The sequence below is a fragment of the Moschus berezovskii genome, chromosome X (assembly GCF_049115385.1).
Source record: "Moschus berezovskii isolate FMDL1 chromosome X, NW_MosBer_1.0, whole genome shotgun sequence".
In the NCBI taxonomy this organism is placed as follows: domain Eukaryota; kingdom Metazoa; phylum Chordata; class Mammalia; order Artiodactyla; family Moschidae; genus Moschus; species Moschus berezovskii.
In genome coordinates, this window is record NC_142488.1 from 20,586,502 (window position 1) to 20,604,443 (window position 17,942).

General features: G+C 34.0%; 1 protein-coding gene across 4 annotated transcripts in view; it reads left to right on the forward strand.

Annotated features, from left to right (window-relative positions):
• Positions 1-17,942, forward strand: part of CNKSR2 (connector enhancer of kinase suppressor of Ras 2) — a 279,203-nt gene that overhangs the window by 63,583 nt on the left and 197,678 nt on the right. For all 4 annotated transcript variants that reach the window (XM_055438270.2, XM_055438271.2, XM_055438272.2 and 1 more), the window contains exon 3: positions 6,870-7,072. In XM_055438270.2, the coding sequence (XP_055294245.1) occupies positions 6,870-7,072 (203 nt within the window). The remainder of the gene's footprint in view (positions 1-6,869; positions 7,073-17,942) is intronic.

Below are 17,942 nucleotides of genomic sequence, written 5' to 3' on the forward strand. Positions count from 1 at the left end.
AAGTCTAGTTGAGGGAGAGTGACATACAAATAAGCATAATATAATAAAATTACTAAAATAAAAACATGAGCTAAGTATTAGGGGACACAGAAATTTTGACTAAGATAAATGGGTTCATATTGCAAAAGATGTCATCTTTAACAGTCTACTGGAATATGAGCTTGTGTTTAAGAGGTGGAGAAACAGAGGGAAGTAATTTCCAGGTAGATAAAATAGCACATACACAGGCACACAGAATAAAGAGCCTGCCTGGTATGTTTTAAAAATGGTAAGCTATTTTCCCACTAAAAATAAGCGGAAAGCAGTAGGCATAAAATTAGACTTTAAAAGATAGATCAGACTGTAGAGTCCCTTAATATCCTGGTAAGAGATTTGTAGTTCTTAGTCTGGGCACTAGAGAACCATGCAAGAATGATCAAATACTTACTTTAAAAAGGTAACTGATGGTAGTGAAAAGGGTGGACTGGACTGGACTGAAGATGGGGGAACAATTAGGAAATGTTTAAAATAATCCACTTAGGCTATGAGTATGGCTTGAACTGCGGATGTGCAACAGGAATAGAGTATACTGGTAAATAGGAGGAGTGAGTGACATAAAAGAAGCTGAGAAAGATTCCATCCTTTTAGCTGCAGAGATATAGTAGAAGATTTTACAATAAGGAAGATAGGCAATAGCAGCAAAAATAAATTTAGGTGGGAATATAAATTGAGTTTTATATTTGTTGAATTGAGGCATCTCTGATTTATCCAGAAAGAGAAACTCCATCAGACAATTGAATTTATGAATTTGGAGCTGAGAAGTGACTGAAGACAGAGATTTGGGTGTCTCAAGGATATAGGGATTGAATCCATAGAGAGAGAGAGAGATCATTCAGGGAGGGTTTATAGACTTCAAAACCTTGACACTCCAGCTGGGAAGGAAGGAGGGAAGACTGCAGAGGACTGGTCAGAGAAGCATGAAGACAACTATAAAAGAGTGGTCACAAAAGCAATGGGAACTATTATTTCCATTAAGGAACATTAATAATGTCATCAAATTTCACAAAAAGCCAATAGAATAAGCAAAGAAAAAAGAACTTACTAAAAATAATTTTTAAAGAATCTAAAAGCAGATTAGTTGAATAGTACCTCCCACTTACACATTTCAGTCTTAACATCAATTGTCCTTTCGTCAGAGACATTCCCTGATCACTCACTCCCTCACCCTGACCGGGTCTAAAATCATCCCCTCACTGTTCTTCTCTTTCTTTTTTTTTTTTTTAATTTTTATTTTTTTTTTGTTCTTCTCTTTCTTAATCCTCATCTCATTTTGTAATTATATATATTTAGTTTAGTATCTGTTTCTTCTGCTAGACTATAAGCTATATGGGAAAAGTGACATTGCTTATTGAACACCTAATATGTAGCACAAATGCCTGGCAATAGTAGATGCTGAATAAACATTTTTTTAAAAAGTGGCGATGAAAGAGACTTGACATATTTTTCACATGATAATTTAGAGATCCTCTTGTTTCCTTATTCCTGAGATAAGAAAATTAATTCAGACCAAAACACACACTTGCACTCTCCCTTATCTGAATCAGATCACAGAAATCATGCCTGAAATAAAAGCTAGTTCTCAGGGTAAGGTAAGAATCCACAGTGTTTTTGCATATTGGTTTCCATATCTGAGTCAGAATGGTCATAAAGGTTAGTGACTCAGAGACGGGAATCTGACCTAGCAGTCCCCTATCTATAACAGTAAAGTTGAGCATGTTAGAGCTTGAAATCTAGAGTGAATGTGTCATAAGCAGGTCTTCTCATAAATGAACCACTCACATGCTGAGCACTCTGCCACTTTGAATACGAGAGTGAGATTGGTAATTATGGCACTACCTACAGATTGTCTAGACCTGTAGACTTTGGAGTTTGGCCCATGATAAACTCTGCTGACCTCGACTTACTTAAAATGTTGGTATCAGAGATATAAACCACTGCCATGCAGTTCTGGCTTTAAGCACTCTAGTGTTGCATCATTTTCTTGGGGATAAAAATGAAAACATTAAATTCATTCTTTCTATGTTTGCCTCAAAGAGGTCAAATGTTAAACTTCATTTTCATTGCTTCCTAATGGCTATACATCAGCAGCTTAAAAATGGACATAGCTTACACTTTATGCAGTAGATATTTTCCAGTAAATAGAAAGCAAATATTTGAACAATGAATCCTGATGTATTTCTCCATGCCATTATAAAATCAGAAGGTGAAAGCCCTCCCCAGCAAGCTGAGTTGATGGCAACAGCAGTTGTGCTGTGGGGAATGGGAAACTATGTTTTGTCTCTTCAAATCTGCAATGTCTCTACTGACTCTTCTACTTTTTCCTACATCTATTGTATTTATTTCTTCTTTTAACAATTATATATTCATGCTCATACAGTGATACCACAGGGAATACAGAGATGAAAAACGCATAGTTGGTGCTCTTAAAATGTCTATAGTTCAGTAAAGAGGACAGGAGTAGTTAAAAGATAATATAGATTTAAAAAAAAATCCCAGGGGAAAGCAGAATTAGATGATAAACACTACTGAGGGATCCAGGAAATGTAAGTGGGATCTGTATTGGGACTTGCAGGATAAGTAGGTGTTTGCCAGATAAAAAATTTGGAGAAAAGTTATCGAGGCAGAAAAATATGTGTAAAGACAGAATTGTGAAAGAGTTTGGGGTGTTCAGAGAAAAGGAAGAATTTAGATTTAGCTGCCGAAGAGTGGGAAGTGATGGGAAGAATGGCACCTTGCACTTTGTATCACATTATAAATCTTTGCTTTGGTTTTTCAGTCCTCAGTGTGCTTTCTGCCTAGTGCTTAACACATAGAGGATATTAAATGAATGCTATCTTACTGAATGAAGTTCTCTGCCTTTCTCCAGAGAACTGTATAATTTTTTCTCTTGCCGATACAGCCTCTGACTCTGAAATATAAGGAAGACACAGAGAAACTACCAAATTTCATTGTTTCATTTAAGCAATTGAATATTTTTCTTCCTTGTTTTAAAGTTAGTCCTGATGGGAAATAAATGTCATGGAAGCTAATGAAAATCAAAAGTATATTCAGTAACTTGTTCATTTATGCAACATAGATTTATTAAGCTCCAGCTATATACTGTTTGTGGAATGTTATCTTAGAAAGAAATAAACTTTTCATGATTTGGGATTATATTAACTCTTTCAAGCTGTTATGCTATCATTTGGTGTGCTTCAATAGAGAGCACCTTGTATTAACTAAAATAATAAAGCATATATATAGTTTAATGTAGAGTCCTCAATTTATGTTCTGACAATACAACTTTTATTGAGAAGTACAAGTGAATCATTTATGACAGGATAAGAACAGTTTTTATTTCATTCTTCATGTACTTTTCATGTAGTAGGTATTTTGCATGAAAAATTTGATTTCACTTGCTAGGATTTGTTTCTTTGCAGCATAATTGCTTGGTTCATTCATCTCAAAATAATTTATTTCTGAAAATATTTGTTAAAGCAATCCTTTTAGGACTCACTTGTATTTATAAAGTATTATAAAACCTAAACATGTGTTACATGATGCATTCAGATTAAGAGCTCTGAAGAAAATAGATTGATTTCGTAAAATGCATTGTACTAATATTTTCAGTTAAGTGTGTAGTGAGAATTTGCCACTAGTAAGGGTATAGCCAACTTGACTTTCTAAAATGTTGTTTCTTTCTTTCATGTGCTTTTCCATGCATATAGTTGAGAGAACAGTAGAAACTTAGCACCAGTTCCTTAAGACTAGACTGGGTATGTTGAATCCTTGTGGAGTCGCCCCTGATTCCTGGCATGAATGTTGTTGGCCACATAGGTAACATAGGATAAAGAAAATAGCAAAGGACATTTCATGCCCAAGCTTTAGTTTAATTGATTTAGTCCTTTCTATACCAATAATAATGCCTAGTTGTCCCATACGTATCCAGTAAAAGCAAGCCTGCAGTGAATAAACTGGCATTTTTAAAAAGTCAGGACAGTAATTCTCACCTGCATACCTTTGGCCAAAGCAAAAAGGCAGTTCATTTACTTGTTGCTTCTTTACATGGTTGGCTGGGGAGTGTGATTTACTGGTGACTTAGTGAGTCAGAACAAACCGTCCATTTTCCTGAAGGAAAGGCAAAATGGTATCTGTGTTGTCAGTAATTGATTTGGAGCTACTTAGAATTGAGTTCTGTGATGATAAAAATTAACTTGCAGGATCAACTAACCCACCTCTTTTGTTAAAATAGTGTCACATAGACAGTGTTATATACAGATAAGCTGCTAAACTATTTTTATAGTCCTCTAGAATTTCTTGAATGCTTTTGAATTATTGGTTTAACTAGTAATAGTTCAACTAGTTATACTTGTTAACTAGAATAAGTTTTAAGAATTTGCTTCTCCATCTTCTACTATGCCTCTTTTATCTATTCTTGCTACTGGGTTACTCTGTCGCCCACATTTTTTACCTGAATTTCTTTCATATAGGGTAATTCTTTAGTAGGCTTCCAACTTAGAAGACCTCTGTATCTTACCAGATTTTGTCCAGAAGATTTTTGGATTATCTTAATTCTTGAGCTGTATTATTTTTAATGTAATACTATCTTAAAGTTTGAAAACTTCAAAGTATTTTTACTTTGCCTTCAGATTTTTATTTATGAATCTCTATTCTTTTAAAATCATTTTTACTGTTTCTAATAAAATATTTGAGGTGATTATATATAAGGAGATAGTTTAAATGGATCTTTTGTGGGCACTAATGGCTATAGAGTTCAAGTTATTTTACCAGATTGATTAGGTTCCTCATTAATAAACTACTTAAATTTGAGCTTCTCTGAGCAAATGCAAATATTTTCTCATTAAAATGATTAATATACAGAAATGATAAAAGCAGACACTGTTGTACTTCAGGGAAAATGCTTTAACACAGAGAAAAACTTCTGAAAATACTTTCAAGTAGTTCAGAAGTTTCATTTTAAGTTTAGTCGATATAATTTTTTATCTAGTCATTAGAGTATCTCTTCTAAGAGGATTTTCTTCATAACATACAGACATGCTGGATAAAATCTCCTAAATATCTCACAAATAATTCATGCTCAGATGCAATAGAATTTGAATAGAATGTTGTTTTATTTGTATAAACCAAACCTTTTAACTTGACAAGACTATTGCAGTTCAAATTTAGCAGTGAATATATAATATACTGTATGTGTGTTTTTTAATCTATGGCTCTAAAATTGTTCTTTTAGTAAAACTATAAATTTTCAGCAAAGAACAGTCAGATTTTTATCATTATTAAATCTTTAGTGGTAACATACATAAGTTGGTATTAATGTTTATGCGTCCAAATCCTCTCCTCTACTCCCTCCTTTTTTATTTCTTTCCTTAAATTACCGTAGAAAAAAATAAACCTAAATTTCATATAAATTTAGGTATGCAATAATTGTTGCCTTGATTATAGAGCTTCATTTGTTTCTCCTACCCTGCTTGAACAGGAACAGATTAGTGGTGCAAAGGAGTGGTTGTAGAGGTATTCTGTGATAGGTGGCCTGGTAACTTATAGTCCCATTCTGATTTCTGTCTGCTCTAAGCTCTGAGCTCTTTAAAGCAAATCAGAAAGTCTCCCTCACTTTACTTAACTGTAAAAGGAAAGGCTAAATCAAAGTTAGAATTTGTTTGGACCTCAGAGACTATCTGACATTCTTCGACTTTCATGATTTTCTATAAGTTAATAATACTTTTAATTTTGCACATGAAAATAATGTACATGCTGCCAAGTAGTTTGATCAAGGTTATCCTCTGATCAGGTTAACTGGCCTTTCTTAGGAGTGTTTTACAACTCACAATTACCTGTTTTAAAATTTAGTTGTAGCTTGGGAAATCTTTTGCTGAAGTTTATTTGATAGGATCCTACAATATGTCCCTATTGAATATGGTTTAAAAAATTATTTGTATTTATTCATAGAAATCCTTCTTGGAATAGTTTATAGATGAAACATTTAGGGTGAGATACTATATATTACTGTGGGCTCCCCAGGTGGCACTAGTGGTAAAGAACCCGCCTGACAATGCAGGAGACAAAAGAGATGCTGATTTGATCCCTGAGTCGGGAATATTCCCTGGAAGAGGGCATGGCAACTCATTCCAGTATTCTTGCCTGGAGAATCCCATGGACAGAGGAGCCTGGCAGGCTACAGTCCATAGGGTCGCAAAGAGTCGGACATGACTCAAGTGACTTAGCACACATACACTGTATATTGCTAGAAATTGAAAACTGAGACCAAGGAAAAGAAGAACAATTATACTTACGAAAAAGTCATTATGATTTCTTTAGATGTGATTCATACTTGACTGAGCTAATGCAACCATGACAAAATTAAAACTTTAGTTTTAAAATTTGTATTATAAAAAGGAGAAAGTGTATTGGTTCCCCTAAGGATACAGAGGTATACTATGTATACCATATCATAAAAGAAACTTCTTATGTGAGTCATTATGAGGAGGACCAGAAGGAAAGTTATATTGTATATGATGTATTTTATTGTTGGGTTGTACTTACTTTGCTCATTTTGGGAAAACAGAATTTTTCCTAGTGCCTACTTTCATGACTATACATATGCTAATAGAATAGATTATCAAAAATAGTTGTTGATAATAATGTTTCACAAGTAAATGAGCTTCAGTTCAGTTCAATTCAGTCGCTCAGTCATGTCCGACTCTTTGCAACCCCATGAATCAGCTCTTAATACTTGTTCCATTGCCTGTACATATAGTAAAATACTCAGTAAATGTTGACTGAATAAAATATTGATTTTAAGTATATTTGTTTTCTCTCTTTTTATAATTCAGAATTATGGCTTGGAAACAGAAAATCTAAAAACTCTTTCTCACAAGTTGAATGCATCTGCCAAAAATCTACAGAACTTTATAACAGGGCGGAGAAGGAGTGGCCATTATGATGGGAGAACCAGTCGAAAATTGCCAAATGACTTTCTGACTTCAGTTGTGGATCTGATTGGAGCAGCCAAGAGTCTGCTTGCTTGGTTGGACAGGTAAAATCTTTTACATGTTTCATAAGTTACCCTCTTCAGACATCAGTTTGAATATAACATTATTTCATTTTTTTCTTGTGAAAAGATTATTTATTGATAAATTGATAAGTAGAGGAATATTAAGTAAAAATGTCTATTTATGATTTACCACAATATAGGCATTGTGATACTATTTGCAAAATTTTATATTTGCAAAATTTTTTATTCAACTGAGTGACTAATCAGTCATTAGTTCCTGACAGTTTTAAAATATATTTGCTGCTTTATAAGCAAAATCATTTTTGGCTGTCAGAACAAGATTTGTAATACTGCCTTGCTTTGCCTCCTGATTTTCTATGTGCTTTTCATTCATTGGTCATATTTAAAGAAGCAAACATCAGGATTCTATTTATTGTTTTAAACGGGTAATTAGACACTTACATTTTCATAGCATGCATTGTATGTCTCATTACGTTTGCTTTATCCATTCTATATTATTATTCACATTGCACAGTCAATTTTGGATATTACAGACACAATTTTGGTCCTTTCTTTTGCTAATTTAGTTAATTTCATTTGTTTTGAACACATAAAATAGCATAAAAGTTTTCATAATAAAAATGAAAAAAGTTAGGTTATAATTGTATATGTGATTAAACATTTTAATGGTGAAACGTTACAAGTATTAAAACTAAAGTTTTCATTTTTGAAAATTTTTTGTGAGGGACATAAGAATGTTAGTTGCTCAGTTGTGTCAAGCTCTTAGTGACCCCATGGACTATAGTCCACCAGGATGTGTACTATGTTATAATGGTTAAATAATAAAAAAAAATATTTTGTCTGAGAAACTCTGATATATAGAAGTTTACTAGAATTTTTCCTTGAATAAATATCAGTGAGATTTCTGTACGTGTACAGATATATATGAGCTTCCCTGGTGGCCCAGTGATAAAGAATCCACCTGCCAATGCAGGAGACGCAAGAGACGTGGGTTTGATCCTGGGTTTGGGAAGATCCCTTAAAGAAGGAAATGGTAACCCACTCCAGTGTTCTTGCCTGGAAAATTCCATGGATAGAGGAGCCCAGCTAGCTACAGTCCATGGGGTCACAAAGAGTCAGACACGACTTCGTGACTGACCACGCATGCACATATGTATATACATATATACACAGTGACCCTTGAATAGCATGGGTTTGGAGTGCATGGGTCTACTTATATATAGTTGTTTGTTTGTTTGTTTCAATCAATATGCATTACATTACTACACGTCATACTCGTCTGTTGAATGAGTCTGCGAATATGGGCTGAGTATAAAGTTACACGTGAATTTTCAACTGTGCAGGGTTGGGACTCCTAATCCTCTTGTTGTTTGAAGTTCAACTGTATTATATTTTTTCCTTTTTTTAAAATATAATACTTTATGTTAAAAATATTTTTATGTCTAAGGTAAAAGTTAAGATAATTTTACTTATTTCTATAATGTCTAAATTTATATATATTACTAATAATATATAACAAAGTTGAAAGTGTTAGTCACTTATTTGTGTCCGACTCTTTGCAGCCCCATGGACTGGAGCCCACCAGGCTTCTCTGTCCATGGAATTCTCTAGGCAGGAATATTGGAGTGGGTTGCCATTCCCTTCTCCAAACATATAACATGATAATACTAAATCCAGATCTGAACAGTAGGCTGTATATTGTTAGCTTTTTTGATAATTAATTGGTAGACAGCATATTTCTCTTATGACACCATTAAATTCTTAAAATTGTTTAACCCACATTTATCTATTGTATGAATTGTCATTTAAACATAAATTCTACAAGTTGTATAATGGTCAATAAGTAAATATATTTAAACTGTAGCTTATCCTTAAGTAATGTAATATACTTGTTTCAAGAAGCTTCTCAGTAATTGGGAAACTTATAGAAAATATATTTGATTTTTAGTTATATCACCTATCCTATATTATAAATTTGCTCATCCTTTATATTTTATTCGGTAAATTTTATTATTTTCTTTTTACACTAGTACTTATGAAATGAATAAATAGAATGATTAGAGAATGTGTTTACTTCTTAATGGCAGGTAATATTTATAAAGTCACATAATGGCTTCTAGAACGTTATATAATAATTTCTGAGATTTCATTGTATTATATAATTTATTATGGTTGCATTATTTGTATCATCTAAGACCACATCCTTAGTATATGCTAGTTTATCTGCAAACATACATGAGCATACACACACATACATAGTAATTTATACAGTCAATCAGTGGTGTTTTGTGTTGTTTCATAGGAAAAGAAAATGTGAGAAAAAGCCTGAAGGAAATAATTTAATTCATCTGTTAGACTTCCATTGCTGCAAAGGTTCTTATAATCCTTATTTTGAATTATATCATACTACAGTGATAATTGGGGCTTCCCTGGTGGCTCAGAGGTTAAAGCGTCTGCCTCCAATGCGGGAGACCCAGGTTCGATCCCTGGGTCGGGAAGATCCCCTGGAGAAGGAAACGGTAACCCACTCCAGTATTCTTGCCTGGAGAATCCCATGGACGGAGAAGCCCGGTAGGCTACAGTCCACGGGGTCACAAAGAGTCGGACACGACTGAGCGACGGAACGGACGGACAGACAGTGATAATTAAATCAAAGGCCGTTTAACATTTTGGCCATAAAAGTGAAATACATACTTTGAAGAAACAAAGAGACAACTTTGTTATAACCTTAAAAATCTTCTGACTAGACATGTCAATGTATGGCAAAACCAACCAATATAATATTGTAAAATAATTAGCCTCCAATAAAAAAAAGAAAAAAAAATAAAGATAACCCTGTAATAGCAAAAAAAAAAAACTTCTGACTAGACTGTGAATTGAAAAAAGAAACTGAAGTTTATATTTTTAAGATTTTTCTGAGGAAAGTTCAGCTCCAGGCTGGCTTGGCTCTAATGATTATCCTTTAACAGATTAAGTTTTAAAAAGGAAAGAAGAAAAACAAAAATAATTCTTTGTCATTTTAAAGCATTCAGTCTTTATGCTGAAGGCATATGGGGAGCTGTTTAGGATCACTGTGAATTTGGACGATGACTTGGGCTATAATGTTGGGAAATATTAGGTGAAGAATAAGGCTAAAAGAAGGGAAATCAGTTAAGAGGTTGTTTTAGGAGTATTTGTCCCTTGTTAGTTGCCCAGGGGTTAGTTCCAGGACCCCTCAGATACCAAAATTCGAGAATTCTCAAGTCCCTTATGTAAAGTGACATAGTATTTGTATAAAACCTTTGCACATCCTCCTTTATGTTTTAAATCATCAGTAGGTTACTTATAATACCTAATACATGCTATGTACATAATTGCCCTTGTACAGCAAACTCAAATTTTACTCTTTTGAGCTCTCTGCCATCTTTTTTTCCCAAATATTTTGAATCAAGTTCGGCTGCACCCATGGATATGGAACTTGCCAATATGGAGTGCCAACTCTAATCATGCTATTGCTACTCTTGGTGATTCTGATGCTACCAGCCATATTCACTTAAAGCAAACCTAGGAGAGTTGTCTTCATTTTGCAGATAGGAAAAATATGACATTCAGAGGCAAAAGTTAAGTTCAAAACCAAATAGGAAGTAAGTGGTGGAGCCAGGATTCATTCCAGGCATCTGATCACAGAGTTGATTCTCTGCACTGCTATTGACTGAGATATTTAATTAGAGAAGCAGGAGTGGGGATAGAAGAATATTAGAGATATATATAGAGACTAAGGAAAAGGGAGACATCTAGGGTGAATAAAGGTATCTGACTTGGCTCATCCAGTGGATGGTGAAGCCATTATCAAAATAGGAGGAATGAGTTATGGTGGAGGACAAGTGCTGAGTGTTGGCCATCATTGTGAAAAGTTCTTTAGAATATTGCTGCTCAGAAAAGATACATGGTGGATAGAGATTTGCGAATCATTAAAATATGGGTGGTAGTTAAAGTCCTAAATATATTAATATGGTGGTGTAAGGAGATTTTTAGAATGAATTCCTCTTTTCCTGTTCTATTTGTTTTCCATAACACTTAAACCCTTCTAACACGCTGTATAATTTGCCTATGTGTTAGTCTTGTTTTTATCTGACAACTCTATGCATGATGTATGCTTCAAGAGAGCAGGGATTTTCATTTGCTTTGTTCACTGCAGTCACAGTTATCTGGAAGAGTTTTTGGCGTATAGTAGGTACTCAATGAATTTTTTTGAGTGAACGAAGCGAGCTGAGATAAGGAATGACTGCTGCAGACCACCACCAATTGAAGGATGATTAGAAATTCAGCTTATGGTGAAAAAATAAGAAGGCATAATCAGAGACTCCATAGGCTAGAATTTGTTGAGAGTGGTGTCATGGGAGCAAAAGGAGGACAGAGTTTTTTTGGTATATTTGGGGGGAAGGAGTGTTGATATTTTCGTACTTTTCCTAACTTTATTGAGATACATGTGATGTATAACACTGTGTAAGTTTAAGCTGTACAATGTAATGATTTGATACACATACATGTTGCGAAATGCTTACCACAATAAGATTAGTTAATATAATTTATAAACTCATATAATTACCTTTTTCATGTATGTGGTGAGAACATGTAAGATGGGAGTAAAGAGTTTTAGGGAAAAAGTGAAGTGTTCAATAAGGTCAAATGCTGCTGACAGTTTAGGCAGGGTAAGACTGAAAGTATGTGGTAAATTAGGGAATCAGGATATGTATAATCTTACAAGCAACAGTTTAGTCTTTTTATTTAGAATTAATGAAAGCTGGAATTCATGGGTTGATTGTGAGTTAAATGTAAGTGATAACTCTGAAGAAATTTTTTTGCGAAATGGTTAGTAGTTCAGGATAGTTTTGCATAATATCAGACTTCGACTTTTCGTAAACTCAAGTCTTTTAGAGGTGTTGGCAAGGAGGAAAGGCAAATGATGAATGCTGGAAGGAAATGGCAACCCCCTCCAGTATTCTTGCCTGGGAAATCCTGTGGATAGAGGAGCCTGGTGGGCTGTAGTCCATGGGGTCACAAAAGAGTCAGACATGATGTAGCAACTAAACAACTTCTTCTAAAGCAACTAAACAACTTCTGTATTTGGGAACTTGACTTTGCTTCTTCCACTGCCATAAAAGTAAAGTGAAAAGTGAAAGTCGCTCAGTCACGTCCAACTCTTTACGACCCTATGGATAATAACCTGCCAGACTCCTCTGTCTATGGAATTCTCCAGGCAAGAACACTGGAGTGGATAGCATTTCCCTTCTTCATGGGATCTTCCCAATCCAGGAATCAAACCCAGGTCTCCCGCATTTTGTAGGTAGATTCTTTACCATCTGAGCCACCAGGGAAGCTCAATATAAATTTCGAAAGGTCCCAAAGTCAAATATAAATGTAATAGGATTTTATCTGTGCTTCCGTCTATGGGGTCACACAGAGTCGGACATGACTGAAGTGACTTAGCAGCAGCAGCAGCATGCCAGGTAAAATATTTACACTGTTTGTTTTCCTGACAAGTAGCCCAGGAAAGTTTTCCTGACTTTTATTAGAGATTGTTAACAGATGTGTATTTAGGTTATATTTTTATTCCTTTCAAAGAAAAAATGTCTTCTAGGTAGCAGTTAGAGCACAAGACAACACTCCACATGCCCTCTTGTTTCAGTGTATCCTACAAACTACACCGGAAGTTAGACACATTACTCAACACTAGAAAAGCCAAAAGAGTGGTATTCTCCATGACTGCTGTTGTGAATCCCTGCCACAACTCATGAAATAGTATAAAAGACCAAGGGGCTAATAAGAAAGAGATGAGTTTCAGTTCTGCCTCTGACCCTAGGTAATATTGAACCTTAACCTCTGTTTTTCTTTTTAGAATATGGATGTAAGATCTGGAGAATTTGAAGTTCTCTTATAAGCACTAATATTCTGTAAATCATTGACCTTGTTCACCAAAGTGATATGAGAAATATATTCATTTTCTTTCCCTTTACATAATTTGAAAGAACAAAATACTAACAAAATTTGTTAGTGTTTTGTAAAATCATGATTTAACTCTATCTCCTCTCTGATTAAATTTAGTTCGTATAAGTTCTAGACCCAAACTGATCTGTTTTTGTGCTTTCTTTATATAAGGTAAGAATGTATCTTGTCTTTTTTATTTTTGTTTTGAAGAATTTACAGCTTAAGTACTTAATTATAAAGGTTACATAGAAATTATATTGACTTGTCATTGTAGATTAATTTGGAAGGTTTGAAATGGTCACTGCAATCAAACACTGCCAAGCATTGGACTTTCAACTTGGTTTATTCCTCTGATATATGTAATGCTCTGGTTGAAAAATAAATTCTGTCAGTTGAGTATGGTTATTTTGATGCTAAGCAACTGGCTTAATTTTTAAAATTTGACTTTTGGCATTATACCCGTTTTACATTTGGGGGGGAACTTTCATGCACAGCAATATGATGACTTTATTGCAATTTTTATTTTATGTCACTTGAAGGAGAAGAAAGGAAAAGAAAAGATAGGAAAAAATCTTTAATTTAGTTCCATACTGGACTAGATACTTTGCATGTATTGACTCATTGAGTTCTCACGGAACAGGTATCATCATCACCATTTTACATATGAAACATGAACTAACTTGCCTAAAGTTATTCACTAGTGTGAAAATTATCGTTTGAGTCTATGTTTGTTGTAATACAAAAGCCCTTCTTCTTTCACTTTTATCTTGTTACTTTGTTATACTACATTTCCTTTTGAATATGGACTGATTCTTCGGAATTTTGAGGAAGTAATTCTTTGGAATGCAGCATATATAAACATATATTTGTACTTGGATATTTCTCTTCAAATGCTAGAGAAGAATACCACTTTTCTATTTCTGGCCTTGATACTTCAAATTGCTATGTAGAATTTTATCTCTGGAAAGTTTATTTCTCATTCTACTTTGAAGACATCAATGAGATATATGTTAATATCACTGAAAGAATGCTAGGGGAAATGTTTACAAATCACAAAACCCACAATTTCAGTGGAGCTTCTATTTAAATAATATTTTAAATGTTTGAAATAAATACCACTCATTTTAAAAAACCAGCTCCTAACATTTCTTAAATAAAATACAAGGCTAACAAAATCCTTTTTTTTTCTTCTTATTTTAAATATCAACGAATGAAACAACAGACTTCCCCAGAGGAAAAGCCTCAGATAGGAATCACAGTTGGTTAATATCTTTATTGTGTATTTTAAATTCATGGTTTACTTGTCTATTTTTAATGTACATCCTGCTATTTTTCACACCTCATCTTTCTTGCAGTTTTATATGGCTTTGCCAAAGTGAATCTATATTTTGAGGTTTACAGATCAATTTATGTTCCATGTTGTGCCATAACCTTATTAAAAATGTTTAAAAGTATTATTTATAGAAAACATTTATTTTACTATTTATAGTGAAAGCTTATTCTTTTCTCTCATTTTTAGCATTAATACCTATTTCTAAATGTTTCTACATTTTAGGACCATTCTGTTTTGAAGGGATCAATAAGATATCTTTATATCATTGAAAACCTTTTAAATATTTAAGGCATGCTAAGGAAAGAAATGTATTCTTTGAAATCTTTTCCTTTATCTAAGAAAGTGGTTGAACTAATTTCTTCTTTCATGATAAGGAACTATAGGACAAAAATTATTTCTGTACCAGGGGAGAATTATAGAGGCAGAGAAAACTACCCCAAACACTACCAGATGCTTGTTGTTTGGTCTTATTTCCTCTTGTGTGCTCACTGCTCCCACTTGGCATCTCTTGTTCCAGAGATGAGCAGTGATGTTAGCAAGGCTGCTGTTCACAGACTGCCCCTCAGGGTCAGCAATGTCAACCTGAGAAATATTAAGGCCTTTCATATTTCCTGATTAACTCTTAGATTTTCTTATTAGCTTCTAATTTGTTTAGGATTTCTGAACCGTTAATAACCTTTCCATAAATGCTTTTGTTTGAAGAGAATGTACAACAAATAAGTTTTTTATAGTATCAATAACTTTTTCGTTAGAAGTATAAGCATTATATTATCCATAAGATTTTAGGATAGTTGCATATTTTAAGATCTAAGTAGGATAGTTCCTGTAATGGCCATTTATTAATGAGCCAAGGATTTTATCTCTTTTAAAAAACGTTTAACTTTTGGCATCAAAAGTTTTCATGCCATGAATTTAATTTCCTTTAAGTCAGCCATGTATTTTTTTCTAAGTAGCCTGAGCTCTAACTTGGGGTTTCTTGAGACTGAGAAACAAAAGCCTCTCTTAATTTTCTTTTCAAACTGATCGAGTTCAGCTATTCTGTAATGATGCATTTCTTTTTCTCATTAAGTCATGATTGAGTGTTCATCTTTGGTAACTCACGAAGATTGGAACCTGTCAGCCTTCTTTTATTTATGTATGTGTATAGCCGAGATCATAATACCAAATATTAATATCTGCTATCTAAGAATGGTTGTCAGTATGGTTATATGTGATTTACTTTAAAATGAAAACTTTAGGGGGATTCTCTACAAGATAAAATTTAAGTTTTCCTTGCTATATGTTTAGATTTTTTTTCCATTTTTTTGGACACTTAATCTTGAGTGAGAAACTGGTCTTACTTGAAATGTGAATGATCAGGAAAGTGGAAAACATGCCTTAGAATTCAGTTTGCTACAGGCATTCAGTTATCAAATAGATTTTTCTTTTGGTACATTTTAAAGATCAAATGAGTTTTTTTTTAAAAGAATTTATAGGGAAAATCATGCTGTACTTCATCACTTCTGAATGAAGTTTTAGATTTTGTTAACAGTCTTTGACCTTTGCAAAACTAGGAACCGAAGCTCTTTCTAATCATGCCAGAAGCACTTTGAATTCTTAATTAAAATGCCAATTTTTATGCTTCAGTGCAGCAAAAATGGTCTTGGGGTGGTTTTTTAAAATGATGTTTTCCTAGAAGTACTTATATCTTACATAATTAAAAAATAGTTTTATTGAGGCCTAATTTACATTCTATAAAATTTATCCCTTTTAAGTTTAATGAGTTAATAAATTTAGATATAGCTATGCAATGATTTCTACAATCACACATTTTAGAAAATTTCCATCAGTATAGATTTGTTTAAAACTGGATCCTGCTTACAATTAAAGAGGTTAATTTTTTAAGCAGAGAACACAGATTAATTAATTGCATACATTTTGCTCTAATTAACATTATTTGAATTCTTAATGACTCCTTAAGTTTTAGTAAATTTTGTTGGAAAAATATACTGTTTTGAAATAGTAATAAGCAGTAGTGGAACACAGCACAAAATAGACTGGTATATAGAATCATTTAGAAAACAATATGTTAAAACTCCTGGGAAAAGAGGGCTTCCCCTGTGGCTCATCTGGTAAAAAATCCACCTGCAATGAGGGAAATCTGGGTTCAGTCCCTGGGTTGGGAAGATCCCCTGGAGAAGGGAAAGGCTACCCACTCCAGTATTCTGGCCTGGAGAATTCCATGGACTGTATAGTCCATGAAGTCGCAAAGAGTCGGACACGACTGAGTGACTTCACTTTCACTGGAAAAAGAAAGGGTCATTAAATGAATGGAATTTGGGCACTTGATTAAGCCTTTCTAAAATAAATTATGATGGAGCACTACCTATTCACTAAAGTAATTGGTATATTATTTATTTAAGCGAGAAGCATTAGTTCATAAGGAAACTGGAGAAAATATAGACAAAATCATTTCTAGATGTAGACTTATGAAGTGTTTTAAAATATGCAATAAAATGCAAAGAAATATACTGTTTGACTGTATAATATTGAAAATATGATTAAGTATAAGATAGATGACAAACTGGAAGAATACTTGTAGCAAACAGTTATGAGAAGTATAGGGTTAATGTATATTCAAGCCAACCTTTTCACTCTCCTCTTTCACTTTCATCAAGAGGCTTTTTAGTTCCTCTTCACTTTCTGCCATAAGGGTGGTATCATCTGCATATCTGAGGTTATTGTTATTTCTCCCGGCAATCTTGATTCCAGCTTGTGCTTCATCCAGCCCAGCATTTCTTATGATATGCTTTGCATATAAAGTTAAATAAACAGGGTGACAATATTATAATTCAAATATAATAAAATATAATAATGCAATTTTTATATATGACAATATGATAATGCAGTTTTTGTGGGACACAGCTAAAGCAGTTCTGAAAGGGAAATTTGTAAAACCTGAGAAAAAAGATCCAAAATAGAAAAATTAACAGGCATGGGCAAAAGGTTTCATTTAAGCAAGATGAAAAAGTTCTAGATACCTGGTGTATATCAATAACCTCAGATATGCAGATGACACCACCCTTATGGCAGAAAGTGAAGAGGAACTCAAAAGCCTCTTGATGAAAGTGAAAGAGGAGAGTGAAAAGGTTGGCTTGAAGCTCAACATTTAGAAAACGAAGATCATGGCATCTGGTCCCATCACTTCATGGGAAATAGATGGGGAAACAGTGTCAGACTTTATTTTTGGGGGCTCCAAAATCACTGCGGATGCTGATTGCAGCCATGAAATTCAAAGACGCTTACTCCTTGGAAGGAAAGTTATGACCAACCTAGACAGCATATTAAAAAGCAGAGACATTACTTTGCCAACAAAGGTCCGTCTAGTCAAGGCTATGGTTTTTCCCGTGGTCATGTATGGATGTGAGAGTTGGACTGTGAAGAAAGCTGATTGCCAAAGAATTGATGCTTTTGAACTGTGGTGCTGGAGAAGACTCTTGAGAGTCCCTTGGACTGCAAGGAGATCCAACCAGTCCATTCTAAAGGAGATCAATCCTGGGTGTTCATTGGAAGGACTGATGCTAAAGCTGAAACTCCAATACTTTGGCCACC